This window comes from Vidua chalybeata, chromosome 2 (genome assembly GCF_026979565.1).
Source record: "Vidua chalybeata isolate OUT-0048 chromosome 2, bVidCha1 merged haplotype, whole genome shotgun sequence".
Classification (NCBI taxonomy): domain Eukaryota; kingdom Metazoa; phylum Chordata; class Aves; order Passeriformes; family Viduidae; genus Vidua; species Vidua chalybeata.
In genome coordinates this window covers 73689541-73713329 of record NC_071531.1, presented here as the reverse complement: position 1 = coordinate 73713329, position 23789 = coordinate 73689541, and the positions used below count along the sequence as shown (strand labels likewise).

Sequence of the window (23789 nt, the reverse complement as noted above, 5' to 3'; positions counted from 1 at the left end):
GGAGCAGTGACCCCCTGTGGTCCCTTCTCAGCTGGCCCATCCCATGATTCTGTCCTGCATAACACACACCCCTGCACAGCACAGGCCTGCATGGGGCAATCCAGGTGGTTCCCACCTTGCAGATTCCCATGCTAATGTCCAAGCTTCTCAGGACCTAAATACAGGGCCTTTACTATTTGAGAACAATTAGTGAGAGAATGATCCTCCAAAACACAATATCACATCCAATTACCAATTACCGTACTTACAGAAACTTGTGTTTATTGTAATCACTCAGATATTTACGGTCTACTTTCCATGCTCAATTCACAACAATTACCAAAAAGATATTAATTCATTTGTAGAGATAGGGCTTAGCAAAGCTTTCAATCATGCCTTAAACTTGTCCATATAATATTAGACAACTTACTGTACTAACCCTCAGTGCTAAAGCAGTCATTAAGAAAAAACATAGAAGAAAAAGATTTGCCCATCAATATGATGAAAATTTTAACAGTAATTTTAGGCCCTAGAAAGCTGCAAAAAAAGTTTCAGCAAGTTTGTTACTACCCCAACCTACTTCTACCATAACATTAAAACAGTAAGATCGAGTAAGATGTTAACTAAGTAAACAAACCAATACCACATCCATTACAATCAGTGATACACTCACAGACATCAACAGTGCTAAACATGCTACCCTTCAAAATAGAACAGCAATTGAGTCTCTTTTACTAACACATAAACATAGTTGTGAGGAATTTGAAAAATTATGTTGTATAAATTTGCCTTATCATTCTGAATCCATCCACAAAAGAATACAAAAGCTTAAAAATTTAACAGATAAAATCAAAGAAAACAGTGAATCATAGTTAGACAATTTATTGAAAAGATAGAGCTTTACACCTTAGTTAAGAAAACTTCATGAAATAGGTTTGTATGTGTTGAGTATTTTAATAGTGATATTAGTAGTACTACCTTGTATACTTCAATGTGAGCAACAAATGATAGACAAAACTATCAAGGAGGTTTTTATCATACAAGAGAGAAATACAAGAAATAAAATCACACACAATTCTCAAGATCTTACAGAGATAATAGATGAAAGTATAAACATAAATGAAAGCTTTAAATTAAGACCTTAGAACAAAGGAGATTTATTAGAACAATAAATTGTAACTACTACAAGATTTGACTTTTATCTTTGAAACATACCACAACTTTTACAACGTTAAAATTACTGTAGTGTAAAATAACATCACTTAAACAAGAAATGTAATTGAGACAAAGGAAAAAAAATAAAAGGTACTATAGTAGAGCTATGTAACACCAGGTAGTTAATAAGCGACAAAGTTAAGAGAGTTTCATTTTACTTATACCGAGAGGGGAAAATGTGGCAAATAGTAAATGTAAGAAGATTTTCAGAAAACTGGAAAAGCAGGCCTCAGAAACAGAAAGAGCAGAGAAACTCAGAAGTAGCTGCAGCTACAAAGTCTGAAAGTTGAAAAAGTTACAGAAGTATAGCAAGCAAGGACATTAAATAATAGCTTGAGTCTTAGGCTTGGCTAAGATAAACCTTAAGACTGCAGGAAAATATACTTAGGAAGATAGTAGAAGGTTTTAAGTTTAATAATGGAGTATTGTGTATTGTTAATAGAAAGAAGACAAGCAAGCATTGTTTGAAGGAGATGTACGTGTACTTTCAAAATTGGATAAAACAACTATCTGTAAGCTTTAGCAATATGCTATTAGCTAAAAAGTTTATAAGATGCTCTGTAACAAAGAAATCTATGGTCACTGCTGGATGTACATGAAATTTTCCATCCTCCTACTGTGTCAACCAGGTAATGAGACAAGTTATTAACATACAGCAGCAGTCCCATCCCATTCATGCAAAAAAAACCACCACCAAAACAGTTCCCACCTTGCAGATTCCCATGCTAACATCGAAGCTCTTCAGGACCTAAATAAAGTGCCCCCTCCATAGCAGCCATGCCTGTTCAACATCATTATCTCCTTAAAAACTGTGTCTTCTGCAAGGCTCCCTCTACACTGCCCTGCCCTCTGCACATTCCAGACCACTGGAGACCCTTTGCATGGACACATCAGGCACAGCCTCCTCTCCATTGGAGGGCTGCTGGTGGAGTGAGGATTTGGAGTTTCTACAAAGAGTAGCCCAATCTCTTTGCTTTTTTCTCCCACTTCTGTGGAGAAATCTGGGGTCTTCTCTGAATCTTTCTAGGCAGCTTGGGGAAATGAATGCAATGGGACACACTCAGAATTGCAGCAGAGGTCTTGGGAAAAGCTGGAGGCATTGCTGCTCTCCTCTGCTGACAGAAGACAGAGGAACATCTTCGCTGCAAAGCCCAGGACAGCCTTGAGCAGCCGGATCACTTGATGTCCTGTATGGGCCAGCCTCACACTGCCATGCTGTAAGAGCCCGTCTGAAGCCCCTCATTTTCCATTCTGCCTTCCGATTGCCACGAGAAAGAATCCCTTCCCCCACTGCAGTTCCGGCTTAGAACAGGACACAGTGCAGGTGCAACCACTGAACCGTCATGATGGCTGTTCCGAACAAGGCCTGGCAAGAACTTGGCAAGTACTTGGCAAGGACTTGGCAAAGACCTGACACGGACCCAGCACGGGACAGCCTGATGCGTGGCCTGCTTCTATCTCCGTTCTTAAGCCAAATGAACTTTTGGGGTGACTCCTGTGGTCCTTCATTGAAGACCCCTCATCTGCCTCGTTACCACTGTGACAAACAAAGAATGAGAACCCTCCTCCCAAGGGCTGAGACCCCTACTATAGGGGGGAGGGGAAATTGGTGGTCTGACCACTAATGACATGACCTGTTTCCCTTCAGTAATTTCAATGGACTTATTCTTCATTGTATTCGTCTTGCTTCGGTGGTTTCTGTGGACTCACCTGTTCCCTCGTGGCGATTACAATGGACTTTCATTGTTACACTTGCTCCCTCCTCTTTCCTCTGTGGACTATAACTGGAGCCCCGAGTCCACCAGAACTTCGGAGACTCCCCCGACACGACAGACGGATCCCCATCGTCCGGACCACTGAGGATCTCGCCTGTGTTGGTAGCTATTCCCATACCCCTCTTCTCTCTCTCTCTATCCTTCTATCTCCTTTCTGATCCCCACTATCGCATTTGCTGTTTTGGCCCCTAATAAAGGTGCATTTGTTGTGATTAACTGATAGTCCCTTGTTGTTTGCCTTTGTTGCACTTTTGGGATCGGTGAAAAGAACCATCACGACACCCCGCAATAAGCGGATCATGACACATGCTCACAGCACAGCACGGATGTACAGAGTCTCTGTCAGACCTCTGTGCCCAAACTCCGTGCGCACAAACTACGAGTGTCTCTTCCTGCCTATAGGGATGTCCCACTGCCTTGGGCAGGTGAACAAGGCTGTGTGCAGTGAAGAGGACATGGTTTTCTCCAGCTTTTTCCATTTGTGTCCTGATGCTCTTTTGCACAGTGCTGCAAAGAGGCAGAGAGCGTATCCGTTCTTTTCTGGCATGGAGAAGGTCAGTGTGTAGCAGCACATCCTGTGGGGCACAGCCTTCTCCTCAGAGATCCTTCTGAGGTGCAGTCTCTCAAGGGACAGTCCCATTGTGGAAGCAAAGGCAGCCTGTTCTCTCCTTGAGATCCCCCTTTAGAGTCACAGGAGACCAGTTACAGGAGTATTCTCTGCCAGGCTCCAAGAGACACCCGCTTGGCAGGTCAGCAGCCATTCCCACTCCTGGATATCACGTCAGGCCTGACTCGGACAAGCAGTGATTCCACATTGCAGCTTGCAGGGCTGGGAGTCTGTGAGTGTGAGGGTGGCTAGGGAGAAGACAAACAGCAGGACACAGACACAAAAATGCATTCCTAAGATTTCCTTCTCTTCCCATCAATTTCTGCCATTTTGTGCATTCCTGTGCACACGCTCAGGCTGCCACACAGCCCCATCCTGCTCTGTGATAGCTCTGAACTATGCCACCTACTGAAGTCCCACCTACTCTTGCACAGCCACGTTCACACGCAGCAGGGAGCCAGAGCAGCAGAGTACCAGCACCTCATGACTGCCTGCAGGTGTCATTCCCCACCGTTCCTGGACAGCCAACAGCCTTGTGACATTTCAGACTCCCGCTCACTCCCCTGCCCAACCACAGAGAGACGTAGCTCTTCCTCTCCACCTCTCCTCTTTACACATCTCTGTGTCTGTGCTGTCACCAGGGGCAGTTTGCTGGAAGGAGGGGATTTTCTCTATGGATTTCCAGTGGTTCCTTGTGGCCATGCTGCTCCCTGTGGGTAAGTGGGCTTCCCTTCCTCTTGAGCAGCTGCACTGGAGCTGCTGCCGCATCCTCAGCTGTGCTCCCACTTCCTGGCAGTGCCCCTTTCCTAAGGCTTCCAGGGGGGAAGATGGGCAATGAACCAGGTGAGCCATTCCACCACCTATTGGATCAGGAAAATTTGAAAAGCTGCAAATCTGTTTTTTCCTGCCCCTTATTAATACTTCACTTGAGAGTTCTAAAGTCATTATTTCTCACGACAGATTTTCTCTTGCATTTGAAGCTGGTTTATTGGGGATTTTTGATCCTGTGTGTCTTTTTCAGAGAATATCCTGCATGTCTTTTTCAGAGGGCACTGTCCCATAGCTTTCTGATATCCTAGTGGCATTCCATCCCATGGCATACTTCAAGGATGTGCATTTTTGTCCTCTTCAATGCATGTCACTTCCCATGTTTCATCTCCTGTCTTCCAGGCTGGGCCCTTCAGCAATCCCCAGATACAGTCGTCCGGGTGGGAGACACCGTGACTCTGGAATGTTCTGCATCAGGGAAAACTTTCGTAAACATGTACTGGTACAAGTTACCCGTGGAGAAGGATGCCAGTATGCAGTTGGTTGTATATTCAGTGGAAGGTGGCAAAGCAGATATTGAGAAGGAATTCAAAAATCGCTTCCAGAGTAATGGGACTAGGAACAACCATTTATCTGTGAAGATAGAGCATGCCCTGCTCAATGACACAGGCACATATTTCTGTGCTGAACAAGATCCACAGAGACTCGAAGGCTGGTGCAGCATAGCACAAACCTTTCCAGACAAACATGGATCCGTTTGCCACCAGCACACCCTGAGCCCTGTGTTTGACAGAGCCCCGTTTTCTTAATTGCCCTCCAGCTCTTCAGGAAAGACAGTGTATGTCTGTCTGTCCATCTGTCTGTCTTTAGCATGGTCTCTAGCTGCTTTTCTGTTCTTTCCCATCTCTGAATCACCTTCTGACTCTGCTTTCTTGTTGTCCTCACTGTGTCACCTCATTTCTCTGCCATTCACAGACTGTTTTTCACTTTCCTCCTTCCATGTCTTTCTTTCTGCCCTCCTGACCTTTCCGTTCTGTCCTGTTACACCTATTCATTTCCTTTTATTCCCTATTCCATTCCCCATCCATCTCTCCTTTCTTTCTTTCTGCTGTGTCAACTCATGACTTGGGAAGCAGGCTGTGGAATAATTCACACATCCCTTTTCCTCTTTGCAAGCTGGAAAGACAAGGCCCACTGGTCCTTGGTGCCACTGGTCTGAAATGGAAATGGACACACAGCTGTGCACCTGGGACCCCAAGTCGCCACCCCTATTCTGTGTCCTGAACACTCATATTTATGATGTAACCCAATCTTGACAGTATCCAGGGACTGTAGGCAATGAGGCCCAGGCAGCAGCAGATACTCGTGGCTACCATCACTCCCTGAGCCTTTCTTCCTGCCCTCCTGCTACTTTAATTTCCCATCTGCCTTTTAGTGTTCATCCTTTTTTAGATTTTTGCCTCTTTATCTTATTTCCTTCTCTCCTGATTTCTTCTTTGCCTTCCTCCCGTTCTGGCTTGTGCCCCCACTTCCCTCCCAGTTCTAAGTCCTTTCTTCCTGCAGCTTTTCTGCCTTCCCTCCTCACTTCCCACCCTCCTCTCTCCTGACCTTCTTTTCTTCTTGGGATTTGGGACACTACAGCCTCATTCTGGGACTCTGCAAGCACAAAACATCCCAATCAGCCTCCTGGCAAGGACTAACACTTCAACATGGCAGATCCAAAGCCTCTACTGCAATGCCCTGCCTGTTACTGACCTCCTGGCCCTCACCACCTACATCTCTCTTCTGTTCCTCAGGCAGTGATATAAGCAGGCTCAAAGAAAGGATGACATTCTGCAGCTGCTAGCATTCCCAGAGGAAGGGGGACAGGCAATGTTTGAGGATGAATTTCAGAATCACTTAAAGAATGGTTGAAATGTGAGCTATTACTTTTCCTGTTCAAAAAGAACAGAAATTATGTTCTGCTTCAGAAACAAGAGCATGTAACTAACTGAAAGACTCCTGATGATGAGTCTGCAAAATGTTCTGAGACCCTGCCAATTGAGAGGCACGACAAATAATAAATATTTTCCCTTGAGTGATGTTCACTGCCATAGTGCTCCATATAACCGCCTATGGAAGTTCCCAGAGAAACAGTGCACAAAGTAGGGGTGCCTGAAAGTCTTTATTAATTTCTCATAATTTTTGCTTGTCCAGACACAAAAGAATAGAAATGATGATGAGAAAATACATGTCCCACCAAACAAGCATCTCAGTTGGAGGCAATGGTGGACTGGATCCAGGAGACGTAGTTGCAAACCTTGGTGTAAACTCCGGGATAGCCATTCTGGGCACATCCAATACCCCAGGAGACAATGCCCTGGAGCTCTCCATTGCAGACCACAGGACCGCCGGAATCTCCCTGTGCACACAAAGGGTATGGAGATTCAGCAAATGGCATCAGCCTAAGCAATGAGCCAGAGATCCCTGAGGTCACTGACTCTGGAGGAAGCCCCTCCCGGCGTACTCTGTACAAAAGTTCTACAAAGGCTATTCCTCATTCACACTCTGCACCTGATGCTACCATGTCTGACTTGAGCTCCAAGGGCACCACAGCTAAGGACAAGTCAGCTGCCTGTTTTTGCCGGATGCAGTACTTGGCAAACTTTCCGGATACGTGTGCCTGAAGCCTCTGCTGTCATTCAAAAACTCCAAGTTACCAGTGCAGTGAGTAGAGCTGACTCTGTAATGTGAAGACCTCTTCAGCTGGGAAAAGGCAGGAGAGAAATGACTGGGAAAGGAGAGGCAGATGATTTACCTGGCAGGAGTCTTTTCCTCCCTCCAGGAATCCTACACACATCATGTTCTTGGTAATTTGCCCAGGGTAGGCATCAGAGCAGTCGGCGGCAGAGAGGACCGGAGCCTTCAGGCACTGCAATTCGTCCGGGTAGTTGACTACAAAGAAATAGGGAAAGATGGTTGATGCCATTGCTGAGTCCTTTTCAGAGCTCAGAGAAGATCTTAGCAGAAAAGCAAATGATGGGCACCCTGTTCAAGCAGCCATCCTGCTTCCTGTCAACAGTAAGTACAGCATGGGACCCTTCTGTGGAGATTTGGAAGAAATTCTACCCATGGGCCCACCATTCTACACTGCAGCCACCTAAACTTTTCTGTACCTGGAAGTTCATCAGTTGGCAAGAGAGGGCCCTCTCTTGTGATACATACACTGGAAGAAACCTGAGCCTCAGGAAAACCATCCTCTCCCCTGGTGCAGGTTTAGATGTCATCAGTGGAATAGACACCACTCACCAGGCACATCTCTGACCATTGGTGTGAGAGAATGGATGTCTCTAGTAGAAATTCTAGATCCACAGTCCCAGACTTCACCCTTATTCTCAGAGAATTGACAACTCTGTTGAAATTAGCTGAATCCACTGTGCAGTCCCTACACGGTTACGTCACTCAAAAAACCTGTCCCACAGCACTTCCCTGTGTTTTAGCGTGTCCTGTTGGGGGTTAATGGCCAGGTCTTAGAGACTGTCCTGGGCCCCAAGGGTCTGTACGTTCCCCCAGAGTACTCACTGCCACTGCTGAGAGTGTTGCCCCAGCCAGAGATCAGGCAGGTGGTGCCGGTGGCCACGCAGCTGGTAGGCAGAGCAATGGTTTGGACAGCTTTGTTGAGCGTGGCTGGGGTGGCCAGCTTGATGAGCATGATGTCATTGTCCAGGGTGTAGGGGCTGTAGCCAGAGTGGCGGATGACTTTAGCAGAGTTGATAAACTGCTGCGTGGATTCGGTGGCCTCCAGGTTAGATTTCCCGAGCTGCACTTGGATGCGACTGGAAAACAGAAGGCACAGCGTGTCCTTTACTGCTACGGCAGGTTGAGAGAAACCTCCCTGTCACTGAGTGCACTCGCTCTGACATCACTGCCACAGAAGCCTTCTGGGGCCGGGGATCTTTCTTGTCCTGCAGGGAGCCCTGGGGATCCACACTGAGATCTTAACCCACTCCTTGCATGGGTGGTGAATTTCTGCAGGTTTGTAAATACATGACAGCAGGTGAATACAGAGCAACACTAGATACAAATCTTCTGGGACAAAGCAAACAGCTCCAGCCTGACCTCGATCCTCTTCCTGGTCTCCGGGGAGAATGCCTTAGCAAGATTCATGCAATTGACAAGAAATCACAGCCCAGAATTCTCTGCTTGATTATCCCATTGTTATTTCAGAAAATGCTCTGCCTTCCCAGGAACATTTGCAGAAGTGGAAAACCCCTCAGGATGCCTCAGCCTGGCTTCCTGAATGATCCACCCATCCCTTGGCAGTCTCCGGTAAGTATGGAGGCACTTACATATTTCTGTCTCATGGCTCAGAATTCCTGCTAGAAGCAAACTGGAAGACAGAAGTAGGTTATAGAAGGTTTTAACTTTTCCACTCACGATTTGTAGCAGTGAGCAGCTGACAGGACCCACTGGCTGCTGATGAGGGAACCTCCACAGAAGTGATATCCAGAATTCAGGGACACCTGATAGGGCACAGAGTTCTTTGCACAGGTGTAGCCTCCCACAATCTTGTCATCATCATCTTCAGCAAAGGTGGGGAAGGCAACTGGGGGACAAGAAGTGCCATGTGTCAACAGCTGGCCTAAGGTAATGTGGCTGTAATCTGCCCTCTGACTGCCTGTCTGCAGCCCCTCACTTGTAGGCTCCCCCTCTATGGACACTCAGGGCAGCACTGGTGGGCAGCTCTAAGGCACATGCATTTGCTGCACCCTCAAAGAAGGGGATCAGACTTACACTGGTGCCTGACGTATCTGCAAGTAAAGCCCTGCTGGCTACTCCCTGAGGGAACATAGGGACACAGAAATGTTCTTATTGGATCGGATCACGGGTGTGTCTTTCCCTAGATCCCATCCTCTGAAACAGTCAAAGGTTGACTGAGGGAAAAAGTAAAAGCAAGTGTGCAGTGATATTTCCTTGGAGCACCCACTGAGGGTCCAAAATTTTGTAGGTGCTTCAGAACTTCCTCGGCCAGAACTATTCCCTGTGCACTCCATAGTCCTGAAGAAGGAGGCAGCCTTTTTCTGAAGCTGTGGCCACATCTCCATAGCTAGGTCAGGAACCCCTATGAAGACATTCATTCCCCAGCTTGTGGCACAAAGCATTATGAACAGACAGAAGATGGAAGTTGCAGGAGTCTGACTTGTGCAAGTTAAAACTGGACTTGGCTTTCCCACAATAGGCTACCTTGCAGTTTTGCTCAGAAAATCAGCTTCCTATTAAATGACAGAAATAAAAATTAAAAATATACTCACCAGCCACCCCAATAAAGGCGAGGAGCAGCAGGCACTTCATGGTCTTGATTCGACCTCAAACCCAGACTGGTTGGCTGGACTTGGGAGCTGCTAGAAATATGTTTTTGGTGATGGTCTTATCTCTAGTCCAAGGTTTTCTCCAGACAAAAGGTACACAGTGGAAAATTTGAAGATCCAAATGTGGGCATTAGCAGGTATTGGTAGAATGTACAAATAACATACCCATTAATCATAAACCTCTGCTAAGATAGAGAGCTATTTTAATTATTCTGTAAGGTAGCCTTCAATCTAAAAATACCTTTTGGCTTTGGATGATGTGTAGTTGTTTGTCTGTCTCTGTCTTATACACAGCACCTGTATAACAGGAAGAACAACTCTCAAACCTCTTTCAGATTCCTCAGTGCTGATGGTATCTTTCTTTCAAATGCACATTTTTACCCAAAGTTGCATATTTTAGGTAGTGGACAGAATGTTACATTGCATTTATTTGGGAAAAAAAAAAAAAAGAAATCCAGCAAACCCAGTGATTAACTTTGTTCAGTTTATTTCTGCAAATTTCTTTTCTTGAATAATGTGTGGTTTTATCATATGCAACACAGTGTTTTGCTAAATAAAATTCCTCCATTGTAATTTCAAAAGGGAGGATAGAAAAACAATCCTGTGCCCTCCTACCGCTTCCCAAGTTAAATAGTTCAAATGTGGGAATGCCCAGCATTTCCCTTTTCTAATTTCTCTCTGCTAACCTGTATTAAAATGTCTGCCTATGTACCAAACCATGCTTTTATTCATCTTTGGAATATTCTACAGACTGATTTTTGCCACACAAGAATTTCAGTACAATGCTGATGTTTATGAGTGTAATGTAGATGAGCAATAATCCTGTGAACACAAATAGTGAGATCTTCTGAAATCCCTCCCTGCTGGAGTGGGGATTTCTGTCATGACACAAAGTTTACTAAAGCTTAATGCTTTGCTGAATAATCATGTTCCTTCTCCAAGCAGCTGCCAACTTCATCGTGTTAGCTCCTGAAAGACACAGGATTCTCTCCAGAGACATTGAAGAGAATCCTCTATGTTTGGACATGTTGGAATAGCTTGAGAGACTAAAGAGGAATACTCTTCCTTTCCATTTCTTGGTTAATTTTTTTATGGACCCTGGAGGACTGATACGCACTGTGTCACTGTCCAGAGGGAAATTTTTCTTCATGTTGAAGTATACGTCCAAGGCCAGGGACTCCTCCAAGGTGGTGCATGAATTCTGCTGGCCTTTAAACTGGTATTAGTGCACAGCTTTCTTACAAGCATGTTTTATTCTGTGAAAGAAAGAGGAATTAGAAGCTTCCTGTGGGAAAGGAAAATGTCCATAATAAGACTAAGAGGGTCAAAAATTACCAAAGCTGTCCAACCCCATCATAACTAAGTGGAGTGAGAAAAAATTCCAGTTTACTATAGTGTTTCATTTGATTTGTGGATTTCTATTTCCTTTGTCCAAAACATGCCATTGGCATAGAACCAGACCCATATTTTAAAACAATATTTTTCCTGATCTATAGCTTTCATATTCTGTAAGGCTGCACTTAGACTATGACTGCTTCCCTTTCCTTCCTTTCATGGGGTTTTCGATTTGGTTTAATATCCACACAAATTTTAGGTGAATTAGCAAGTGAGCATTTGAATCAGGAAGCTTGACCATATCTGCCTTTATCTTGGTCTTTTTATTGTTTTTCTTTGTTACTTTTTTAATCTTCTCTGGTCTTTAACATATAAATTATTCTTAACAGCAGGACGCGCATCATATAGGGCTGGCTGATAATCCCTAAAAAGAACATTGCTGTGGCTACCCAGAGCCCGGGCTAGCTCTTAGAACTCTGGCGCCATGCCAGGAGTGGGGAACTGCCACTAGAGGCAGAACCTTTAGAGCCACTTGCTCTATGGTGCCAGATACAACCCATGACAGGCACCAGGCAGATGGGAATGCAGGAGGCTCTCCATCTTGAGGTTCCACAGGGAACAGTTTATTCCAACTAAAGAGATCAGAAACAAAGAGCCTTGAGCACTCCCGTGCAAGGGGTTTTATTCAGATACAAGTCAGGGGGTGGATACAAACAGCTAACTAATAGGGAATCCTCAGGGGAGGAATGAGGGGATTACATCAAGTGTCTAGGGCCAGTTGGGGTAGGAGGGTGGAGAGGATGGGTCACATGGGCCAATGGGGCTTCCAGGAGTAGGGGAATTCCAAAAGGGTGTTGTAGTCAGGGTTTGGCCCAAGGTTAAAGTGGCAGAGAAGGTTTGGGAACAAAAGGGGCTAGGTTGCCTTGACAGGCAGGGAAAGAGCTGGAACAAGGGGTGGGGAATGGCATGAGGGACAGCTTTGAGGGAGGGTAAAACCCAGGGGTAAACCAACTCGGGGAGAACATAGGGGTACAACAGAACAAACTACTTAACAAGGAATCAGTAAAATAGATTTGAACCACAACAGAACATGATCTCTGAGGTTCCCAGAGCTACTTGCTTAAATCAGCAAGAGGAGACTCCTGACCTCTTCCTAGGCTACTGCTAAAGCTCACAGCCAAAGATCTGGATCATAGCTCCTGTGGCTCTTGTGTTCCTAAGTCTTTGATGGCAGGTATCTAGTGAGCATACCTCTCCCAAGCCCCTCTCATTCTCCTAACAGCCTCTCTGACACCCCTCTGGAGGCTCCCATAAAGCCCAGAACTCCATAGTGTTCTGCTTACGGGGTAAACTGATGTCAAATGAAGGCAAATGGTGTTTCTGATGCATGATTCAGAGGTCATCCAGCAAGCAGTCTCAGAGCAGTCCTTCTGGCCTTTCCATGAGAACTGTGGAGGATGAACAGACCCCTTTGAATTACAGCTGAAATTTGAACACCCTCTGATGACTCTCCTTTCTTTCATTAGAAGAAGAAATCCCTGTCTGAAACATAAGTCCTTCTGCTCAGTGGTGCTGAACATCCCACAGACCTTTTGAAAGGTTTTTTATAATATTCTTCAAAGAATACACCCAAGGGTGTACATCCATTGCTGCAAACAAGTTTCTTATTTCATGCAGTAATGCTACAGTAGAAAGCTGGTGGCTCCTGGGGGCACAGGAAAGGGGAGGACTGGTGACTGAAGGGTAGCTGTGTTAGATATTATCAATGGACAAGCAATGGCAGCTTGTTTTTCTGGAACTCCATGTTCCTAGTTCAAGTATTTTGGTCAGCTCTATCATCACAGGACTCAGATAAAGGAAATATATTTGTCCAGGTTGATGCAAGATCCTGGGAAAGAGAAACCTGGTAAAACCATGGGCTGACAGAGGTAAAGCTTCCCATGAACATAAAACACAAAGTTTCTGAGCTTAGTCATTTTGCATCTCAGTCATGGGTTTGCTCACTGTATGAGCCATTCACATATGAGTTAGACTTGTGATCCTTGTGGGTCCCTTCCACCTCAGAATATTCTGTGATTCTCTGATCTCACAGAGCTTTGTGGTGGAGGAGCAATTGCTCCTCTCTTCCCAAGTGTCTTCTGCCAGTGAAGTGTTCCTGGACAGGCGCACCTAGGACTTGGAATATCAACGCCTCAGTTGCTGGGGATCAGAAGAGTGTTTGGTGAAGGGCTGTGAATCTTCTAGACTTTGCATCTGAAATCCATATTCAGTGACAGACTGCTGGCTTATGATGTTCCTGTGCAGGAGTCTTCAAAGTGGGGTGCGAGATGATGCACTGAGGTGTGAGGTGGAAGCATTAGAACTTTAGTGTTACACATATCTAATTATAAGCTACTAAGTGTACATATACTGGGTGTATGTGTTTAAAAATACTTCCCTAATAGGGGTGTACAATTAAGAATTTTTGGAGAACACTGTTCTAGTACTGTCAAAAAATATTTTACATGGGGTTTCTTACATTTTGCTATAACATCCAGTGTCCAACAGTGTCCAATTCTGCAGAGCCTTCGTGTCCTCTCTGATTTCTTCACTACCTTGCAGCCATTCTGGTTTTTGTTAGGTTTTGAGGGGTTGAAGAAGGAAAGTTATGACTTCTTTCAGAGTGCCTGAGCTCAGGAATGGGGAAGGGATTCTGGATGACTATGGCCAGAGGTACTGAGGGAATAAAAAAGTAAGCAAATAGCATGGTACTAGGAAGAAGGGTAGGAAAATCCTAATAATAGGGGTCCTACATCAAGCCAGATGTGGATATAAAGCCTCAGCCTTTGAGGTGGGAAACAGACTGTGCCCCAGTAATCTTCAGCAAATGGCTGGACCAGAAAGGAAGGGCCTTGAAAGGACATAGCAGAGGGGGACATCAGATTTGAAAGTATTTATTTAATCTGTTTTATTGTGTTTTTAAGTTTCATGTTTTTGTACCAATTCTGTAATGGTTCATCCCTTTACACACCCCCCCCCCCATTGGTTTTACCCTGAACTACCCCTTTCCTTGTATGTCAATCCCCTCCTCCTTCCCTGATGTCAATCTCCCCCCAGTTTGCTGGATCATTCCCCTGTCCCCTCCCTGGTGTCTTGTTCATCACTTGACTCCCCATCCCACTCATCCAGAACCTTCCACAAAGGGCATCGAGTGACTGGACGTGGGCCAGGGGTCCCTCCTTCCCACCTCCCCTATGGAATTCCCCATGTGTCTGTCTCCCCACCGTCCACTCTCCTGAACATTCCCATTGGTGGGTGGCTGATCTCCCCACCATGTTTCCACCCCCATTTATATTGTGCTGCACAGCTCAGTCCAGGGTTTCTGTTGGTTGGTTCCCCTGGGTTGTGGATCTCCCCGGAGATCTCCTTAATAAACCTGGACTTTGCCCCTGACTGGAGTCTACCCCTTACTTCCACCATCGTCGTGACTGTCTCACCCTGCAAGGCCAAAAGCCTTAGCCACCCTCCCGACCTCCCGAGGCACAGGAGAGTGTCCCCCGCTGTCCACTGTGCCGGAGTGAGCCAGGAGTCCCCAAGTGGACACAAGGAGTGGCAAAGTGACATTAATCCATCTTATCCAGCACATGATCTGCAAGAGAGCAGAAGAGGTGAAGAACCTTCCCTGGAGGGTCTGTGTACCCCAAGCCTATACAAACTGGGCAATTTTAACATCTCTAAACCTAGAAGCTGACTCTTTGCTATAAAAATATGGGATGGAGAGTTTGGAAAACAAAAAGGAAGACAAAGAAGGACTGGGAAAAGTGTAAAGGTAGTGATGCGGAAAGTCAGATGATCTGAAAAACTTGGGAAGAAGTTTAGAGGTGGTAGCCAGCAAGGCTGGCACAGTGAAATAGAATGGATAAGGAAAAGGAACTTTCACCAAATAAGCAGACAAGCTGCTTCCATTAGAGATAGAATTTGACTGGACTGTTTGGGGGTGAGAGCTGTAAAGGAGCAACATGGGTCTGACTGGGCAAGAGATGACAAGCCTGAGGAGGAAGGATTCCTCTAAGAATTGTCTGCAAAGAATTGGCCCTGGAGGACCTTCCTGTACTAGTGTAGACTACTGAAAGGGACTGGCCTGAATGCCTTAAATCCCCTAAAACTACAGAGTCATCTGATGCTCACCATTGCCACTGACTTGGATGCAGTTCTACTGTGGACTTTATGGACTAAGCCTACATGTAAGTCAGATAATGGGTTGTCAGTGCCTTCCTCGCTTTGCAACAGGCATTTTTCTCTATCATTTGGGACAGGGAAGATCACCTTTGCCTGATGCTCTGTTTCATGACATTAGTTTCCAAATGCAGCACAAACCCCTGCTAAGCCAGTACTTACTGTTCCCAGTGTATGTTAAACACTCTTTAGTAGGAATCTTTTCCTCATTCCCTTGGTTCTCTTCCATGTGGGCAGTGTACCTCAGCCCTTTCCTCATTGTCGTAACTCCTCTATGGTCTCTTTTAACCTTTGGGAGGAGATCTCACAGTTTTCCCCCAAGGCTCACTGTTAGGCTGGGCTGACAGAGGGGAAGGTGCCACAGCTCTAGGCCCCCTGGCCCAGCTGGCAGTAAGAATGTCTCCCCGGTATTTATTCAGATAAATACCAAGTATACATACATGTATACACAGCTGAACACATGGATCAACATAGATGCACCCACAGAACAGCACCGATGGCTTCATCTTTTGTGTCTCTCTGCCTAGGGTTCACAGTGGGAAATCAGGGTTCTAGACAAGGATTCAATAGTGGGAAATATATGTATACACATGCACAGTGTGCAAGCTTTCCACACGTTTCCATGCTGAAATACTGAGTCCAGTGGCTGTCACTGGATCCCAGGCACATGTGCCAGCCCTTGGACCTCTGAGTCCCTGAGTGCTGCAGTCCAGTCGTCATTGTGTCCACACACACACCTCTCACACAGCTCCCTCTCCTAAAAACACCTGGAACTCCCCTGCTCCTTCTGGTTGCCACCTCTCACTTTTCTTGCCATTAGAGACACACCCCTGGAGACCAGGTCACCTCATTTACTTGCCAGGTAGTCTGGCTTCATGTTCACTAGTGATCACGCACTCGCACACCCTCCCTATCCCCAGCTGCCAGCACGGGGAACACATGGCCCCTCTTGCCTGTGGCCCTACTCCCGTGTCTGCTGCTTAAGTTCACCTACTCTGCTTTCTCCAGCTGCTGGTGCCTGTGGTCTGACTCCAGTTGCTAGCCCTTAGATGTCCAGACACAAAACACATGCACATAGAATAGACAGTTCCTCCCTCAGGTAAATACTTAGAAATGGAACTTAGTAAGACAGGGCTTAGTAAGACTGAGCTAAGCCAGTACAAAGCATAGCCAGACAAGCATACTCACCAGCATCCTGTTCACCTGTGAATGGCCCATTTTATAACTGTATTCCTCCACTTTTCTGCATCTGTTCTTCCCCAAGTACAGTAGTTCAGAGTCTTACTTGGGAAGATTGACCATACCTGCCTTTATCATGGTTTTTCCTTGTTTCATCTTTTCTGTTTTCCCTTGTTTCATCTTTAATCTTAGAAGAAAATAGACTGAAAGAATTAGACATTTTGAACTGAAAAATGAAAGGGTTGTCAATTTAGCTACTCTTCAAAAGGCAGTAACATATTAAGCAATTCCCAAGAGACACACTAGAGGTCCTGAGTTACATCTTCCAGTTGCTTCCTTCCTTTGGAGAGTCTGCAATCATCTTTTGTTTTCTGAGACAGAAAAGCTAATCTGAATAAAAATCTTCATCCTGGAATGAGTAATAAATTCTAACATAAGTTATTAAAGAAAAAGATGTAGTCCAACTGCATTGAAATGTTTTTTGTGTCTCAGAGTTCTTACACAGAACAGTCTTAGAATTAATTCCCACAGCCTCCACAATCTGTTTCATTTCCCATCAAGTCTCTGAAACAGTTTCTCCTTCCAGGATTTAAGGTCTGATTACTACTGGAAAAAAAAAAAAAAAAAAGCTTTTAACAGGTTTGGCATGACAAACAATAATCGAACTAAAAATCCTGTACTATCTTCATGCAAAAGGCATGCATTTTGGGGCATTGATCAAAGCAGCAGTGTCCTATGAAACTGTCTCAGCAGGGTCCACTGAAGTGTCTAAAAGTGTCCCATCCAAAAGGGAAAAATGTCAATAAAATAAAAAGAAGAACAAGTAAATCAAAATAAAGCTTCCATAAAGAGAAGAAAAGCTTGTGAGGAGTAAAAGCTAAAAATATGCATCAAAGAGTAATTAGTATTGAAACATAAAAGGATATGGAAGTATATTAAATTTGTTCAAATTTATTTGCTAACTGATGTATTGGCTTTGAAAACAGCATAAAAATTCAAAGAAAAGTGTAAAAGTTGTGGAAGGTAAAACCAAAAAGGTCCATATCATCTGCAATTCCTTGACAAGTCACTGAAACTGTAATATCTCCAGCACAAGGTTCAACCTCATGGCAGCACAGGTAAGGAATAATTTCTCCTGAGAAGACCCAAGAACTGGCCAAATCCCCTATTTCTAAGATGCAAAATGTTCATGACACTGGATCATACAAAACTTTTATACATCATATAAAATGAATTTTCATTCCTGACTGGGGAGAAGCTATAGCTTCTCAGGTAAGTACTGTTAACTCCCTTAAAAAGAAGGATTTAAAAAGTGAGAGAGGGAACATTCACTACCAAATTTATGAGATTTCCACTGCTCTGAATCCTGGAACATTCAGGAACTAAGTCTCAGGCTCTAAGAAAGTACAATATTGCCAGGCACATAGAAAGAACACGCCTCCTAAATGTCTAGAGGCCAGGTGAAGATATAAATCTCTCTAAAGCATCAGGCAAATAGGGGAGAGGGTGTAACAACAAAATGTGAAGAAAAAGGGGAAAATATCAGAAGTATCCCACAGTTTTTGGAAGTTGCAATATTAGAACTACTGAAGGTCATTAGAATTACATGTGTGTTTCTTTAAAAGTACTAGGGAGAAAAGAAGCAGCTGCAACAATCATTTTGAATCTTACATATTCAGAAAAGAACGGATAGTGGTATAGGTTGAATATATAGAACTGTATAGAACAGAATAGAATATATTCTATACATAGAACAGGCTAACTAGGATGTATCTGGCAGGCTAGAAACAAACAGAGTGTTCATGAGGTTTATGTTTAACTACATAGGTTTTTGTTCTGAGAAAAAACGGCAGGTGGAGATGTCTTGATTTTTGTAAAAGTGAATTAGAGCTCCCAGGAAGATTAATTGGCAGGGAATATGCATCCCTGGCTGGAAAACTGAAGAAACTAAGATATGATTAAACACAATTTTTGTGCCTTTGCTATCTTGATCTATCATCTTTGCTTCTGACTAATAAGATCCGAGTTGTGAAATGCCGTGCTCCAGATATGAAGAACGACTCTTCAGAACGAAACAGTACAGGTGTACTTTTGCTGGAAATCCTTCAGCAAAGAAGGCCTAAATTATAGCCACTAATGTAAATGGGTCAGAAAAATCACTTATGAATCCACTGATCCTAGGTTCCTGTCTGAGCTCCAACATGGAATGACAGCTCAGCATTCAGCCAGCAACATACTGGTCTATGAGAAATTCCACATTTGTGGCAGGAGCTCAGAACACTGACTTGTGGAAAAGCTAAAGCAGACCTTGGAGCCACATGAATATTTAGCTTTGCTTTTACTGGCTCACCAAAGAAAGTATCAAAGCAGGACAGTCCCTTCTCTCTTCCCTGCCCAAACTTGACAGACAGAGCAAGGGGAGGGGCATTGGTCTCTCTTATCTCACAGTGAGCAGGAGCACACTGTCCTGGGAGAGGTGGAGGGCCATGCTGGCTGTTGTGCTTGCTCTTTTTCCTGGTGAGAGACAACAGATCCATCTGCAGCAGGGCTCTCATCCACGCCATGCAGGGCTACTGTTTTGTAGAGGATCCCTTTGGTCATCATCTGTACTCCTACTCCTCACTCTCTCTCTTGTTATCTCTTATTAATGCAGGTGTTGGGATGGGAGCCTACATTGCTCAGTGGCCTGAAAAAATCCTTCAGAGACTTGGAGGCTCTTTGACCATCACCTGCTATCAGAATTATAATACCTTTGCCTATATGTACTGGTACCAGCAGCCTCCAAGAAATAGTTTGAAGTTAATAGTCAGTAGTACTTCATGGAGGTATAGCTCTTACGAGGATGGTTACTCTGAGGCCAAGTTTGAAGTAAACAGAGAGAGTAGTAATTACTCTCTGATGACAATCAAGAATGTGACACCCCAGGATGAAGCCACATATTTCTGTGCTACGAGCGGTCACACAGTGTCGCGACAGCGTTGAACACTAAGATAAAATCCCCACCTTCTCTGAGTGAGAGATGGAGTCTTAGAAAAATGTGAGACAGTCAGGAGAGGGGCAGAGGAAGAGCAGAAAGAAGACTACGTAGAAGTTGGTGCAATGGACCCAGGATGTTTTGAATGGGAGAGAGACAGAGCAGTGCAGCAACCTCTGTCTTTGAAGACAAAGACCTTCAGAAATACAAACTCATAGATCAGCATGGAGAACTGAGACACAGCTGGTATGGTTAGATAAGGCAGCAGATATTTCTGTTGATTAGTACTCCAGAAGCACAGTCATATTCCAGGGCATTAGTTCCCCACAGATACTCCCACAGCACCAGTAAAAAAATACTGAGCAGGTGGAGAATTCAAAGTTCTTCCACATATTCATGATCTACACAGAACTGAGGTACCCAATGAGAAACTGATTGGTGTGTGAGAAGAGCTCAGCCCCTGATTATGGACTTAGAAGAATGGGACCAGTAACAGTGGAGGAAAACACACCCAGGGGACCAGGCATGCCTCCCTTTGTGGAAGGAACAGTCCTCTGGCATCTTTACAAGCAACACTGTGCACTGCAGCATTTTATTCACCTGCTTCACACACTGCTTAATTGAAAGATCCCTTTCTTCCCTGCCACAGGAATGCATACAATTCTGAGCTGGAGCCAGGCATCCCTTCAGGTCAAAACCTCATAGACAGAGAAAAGAAACCACAGAGTTGCTGTTACTTGTGAGAAGCTGAAGGCAGAAATTTCCTCCCATTGTACCTCTGTCTCCATTGCTTGCAGAGCTGAACTCTTGATGAACTAATTGCTCTTCTGTGACAGACCTGGGAAAGCTGAGGGCAGGCTATTATTAGGGTTCCCTCACCTGCCATTGCCTGTCCATGCTCCTGTTTTTATTGCATAACCTAAGACTTACCTTTTCTCCAAAGGAAGGCAAACAGCCCATAAAAGAGCAAAAGGTATTTTTAAGAAAGTGTGGCCATACCCTGTGTATTTTGGGTTCTGTTTTTAGGCTGTGGCCCTGACAGTCTGAATATCTACCACTGAGCATGAACCAATTGTCTCATGTGCTCATGTGGAGGGCATGGCATATGAAGCATTTGGCTATCGCAGGTAGCAAATGTACTGTGCTGCTCCATGATGTGGGAAAGCTGGATCTGGATATGCTGAAGTGATACACACTGTGTGATCACAGGAAGAAAAGGAGTGGGATGTGATAAAAATAGCTGGTGAGAGCAAGGAACAGGAATCAGCTGGGAGCATGTCCTCTAAAAGATCCTCATACTCCATGTCACCAGCACTGCTGGGAGACTCCTGCAGTGCCAAGATGGATCACTCAGATTCATGGCAGCATCCAAGTCTCCTGATCAACCACACTACATAAACATACCTATGCTCTGAAAGAAAGTAAATTGTTCTGGGTTAGGGAAATCCAGGCGTGTGAGGCCTTGGAGACAATATTCTCCTGACTTCAGGGACTGCTCAGCAGCAAATGTAACACACCACTCCTTGCTCTCAGAACACCCTCAGGTCCATGATCTCCTCCCTGTTCATGTCAGGCTACAGACAAACAGCAGGAAAGCACTGGGAAAGTGTTGTCTCTCACATAGCAGAGATATTCTGAGTTCCTTTTTTCTTCAGCCTTTCATCTTTGTAGAGATCATCTTTGTAAACATGTTCACACTGATGCTGTCTGGAATTATTGAATTATTACTGCTGATCCAAATTCCCTGAGAAAGTTTCAGGAAAGCTAGTTCATGGTGGAATCATGAAGAAATATAAACACTATGGTGGAGACTTGGAGACTTTGGGTGATTTTTTTTTTAGTTTTTTTTTTGTTGTTGTTGTTGATGGGTTTTTTTAGTTTGGTTTTTTTTGTTTTTTTTTTTTTTTAGTGTTTTTTTTTTAATTCTGTTTTAGTAAGTTACCCATTCCTGAAAATCATGTTACAGTCCTAGCTCAGACCTTTTTCATAAGCACTGCAAACCACCTTTTCAGCTCTGGTAATACAACAGAGGAAAGATCCTTTTTACTTCTCACCTCCTGAGCACTTTTAGTTTTGACTGGCAAAGGCCTTGTGATAACAAACTTATCAGTCACCTTCAACATAACAGCAGTTTAATGAGATAGCTATTGAGTGCTCACAGCTGTGCAATTTCCAAGTGGCAATAGCAAACCACAGAAATCTCTAGGTTCGTTGCCATCGTAAATTCTGTGGTTATAGTTCCCTCTTCCAGCTCTAAGGGACATTTTTCTCCCATACAGTATTTCTTTGACCAGCCTGAATTGCATCTGCACAAAAATCCACTATTCTAAGAAGTTTCTCATGAAACAGCTACTCTCCTTCTCATGAAACAGCTACTCCTCTTCTTGTCTCATTGCTTGTCCTCAGATTTGTTTAGATCATTAACCAGATTCCTCCTTCAACCGTCTTTTCAGTGCACAAATAGCCCATGAAAAAGAAAAATGGAGAAAAGAAAAAACAGAAAGAAAGATAGAACTGCAGAAGTATCCCAATTGTTTGCAAGATGCAATATCAGGACTACTGAAGGTCATTAGAATTAAATGTGTGTTTCTTTAAAAGTACTAGGGAGAAAAGAAGCAGCTGCAACAATCATTTTGAATCTTACATATTCAGAAAAGAACGGATAGTGGTATAGGTTGAATATATAGAACTGTATAGAACAGAATAGAATATATTCTATACATAGAACAGGCTAACTAGGATGTATCTGGCAGGCTAGAAACAAACAGAGTGTTCATGAGGTTTATGTTTAACTACATAGGTTTTTGTTCTGAGAAAAAACAGCTGGTGGAGATGTCTTGATTTTTGTAAAAGTGAATTAGAGCTCCCAGGAAGATTAATTGGCAGGGAATATGCATCCCTGGCTGGAAAACTGAAGAAACTAAGATATGATTAAACACAATTTTTGTGCCTTTGCTATCTTGATCTATCATCTTTGCTTCTGACTAATAAGATCCGAGTTGTGAAATGCCGTGCTCCAGATATGAAGAACGACTCTTCAGAACAAAACAGTACAGGTGTACTTTTGCTGGAAATCCTTCAGCAAAGAAGGCCTAAATTATAGCCACTAATGTAAATGGGTCAAAAAAATCACTTATGAATCCACTGATCCTAGGTTCCTGTCTGAGCTCCAACATGGAATGACAGCTCAGCATTCAGCCAGCAACATACTGGTCTATGAGAAATTCCACATTTGTGTCAGGAGCTCAGAACACTGACTTGTGGAAAAGCTAAAGCAGACCTTGGAGCCACATGAATATTTAGCTTTGCTTTTACTGGCTCACCAAAGAAAGTATCAAAGCAGGACAGTCCCTTCTCTCTTCCCTGCCCAAACTTGACAGACAGAGCAAGGGGAGGGGCATTGGTCTCTCTTATCTCACAGTGAGCAGGAGCACACTGTCCTGGGAGAGGTGGAGGGCCATGCTGGCTGTTGTGCTTGCTCTTTTTCCTGGTGAGAGACAACAGATCCATCTGCAGCAGGGCTCTCATCCACGCCATGCAGGGCTACTGTTTTGTAGAGGATCCCTTTGGTCATCATCTGTACTCCTACTCCTCACTCTCTCTCTTGTTATCTCTTATTAATGCAGGTGTTGGGATGGGAGCCTACATTGCTCAGTGGCCTGAAAAAATCCTTCAGAGACCTGGAGGCTCTTTGACCATCTCCTGCTACCAGAATTATAGTAACCTTGCCTATATGTACTGGTACCAGCAGCCTCCAAGAAATGGCTTGAAGTTAATAGTCAGCAGTAGTACATGGAGTCATAACTCTTATGAAGATGGTTACTCTGAGGCCAAGTTTGAAGTAAACAGAGAGAGTAGTAATTACTCTCTGATGACAATCAAGAATGTGACACCCCAGGATGAAGCCACATATTTCTGTGCTGCGAGTGATCGCACGGTGTAGCGATGGGGTTGAACACTAAGATAAAATCCCCACCTTCTCTGAGTTCTCACTCAGTCTCAGATGGAGTCTTTGAAAAATGTGAGACAGTCAGGAGAGGGGCAGAGGAAGAGCAGAAAGAAGACTACATAGAAGTTGGTGCAATGGACGCAGGATGTTTTGAATGGGAGAGAGACAGAGCAGTGCAGCAACCTCTGTCTTCGAAACCAAATTATTAATCAGATCCCTCCTTCCAGCATCATATCTTTTCATTGCACACATATGCCTCAAAGAAGAGTTGTTGCTTAACTTTATGGGTTTGTATTCAAAAGCATTGCATGTTTATGAAATGTGTCCTAGTGTCTCTAAAACAAATCTGTAAAGCTCAGTTTGTCTCTGTCGTATGGTCTGCTTCTTTGTACTTGCTGCTTCTGTAAACTCCAAAGAATGCAGGACAGATATGACTGATGCAATC

The 23789-nt window shown here is 44.3% G+C and overlaps 1 protein-coding gene and 1 gene segment (V, D, J or C); one reads left to right on the top strand and one right to left on the bottom strand.

Annotated features, from left to right (window-relative positions):
- The first annotated feature begins 4259 nt into the window (after nt 1-4259).
- Nucleotides 4260-23789, top strand: part of LOC128784051 (T cell receptor beta constant 2-like) — a 30625-nt gene continuing 11095 nt past the window's right edge. The window contains 2 exon segments of the C gene segment in view: nt 4260-4292; nt 4747-5039. Of these exon segments, the coding sequence occupies nt 4277-4292; nt 4747-5039 (309 nt within the window).
- Nucleotides 6490-9844, bottom strand: LOC128784052 (trypsin I-P1-like). Its single transcript, XM_053935308.1, has 5 exons — nt 9636-9844; nt 8761-8929; nt 7906-8159; nt 7142-7278; nt 6490-6745 (listed from the first exon to the last, which is right to left on the bottom strand). The coding sequence occupies exons 1-5, from the start codon at nt 9673-9675 to the stop codon at nt 6596-6598; spliced, it is 750 nt and encodes a 249-aa protein (XP_053791283.1). The 5' UTR covers nt 9676-9844; the 3' UTR covers nt 6490-6595.

Excerpts from the sequence above, each read along its gene's own strand:
- LOC128784052 (XM_053935308.1), bottom strand. The coding sequence starts at position 9,675 with ATGAAGTGCCTGCTGCTCCTCGCCTTTATTGGGGTGGCTG. Across the intron at positions 8,160-8,760 it reads GCTGCTCACTGCTACAAATC|TCGCATCCAAGTGCAGCTCG; the intron begins GTGAGTGGAAAA and ends TCTGTTTTCCAG. Across the intron at positions 6,746-7,141 it reads GAGGAAAAGACTCCTGCCAG|GGAGATTCCGGCGGTCCTGT; the intron begins GTAAATCATCTG and ends TTGTGTGCACAG.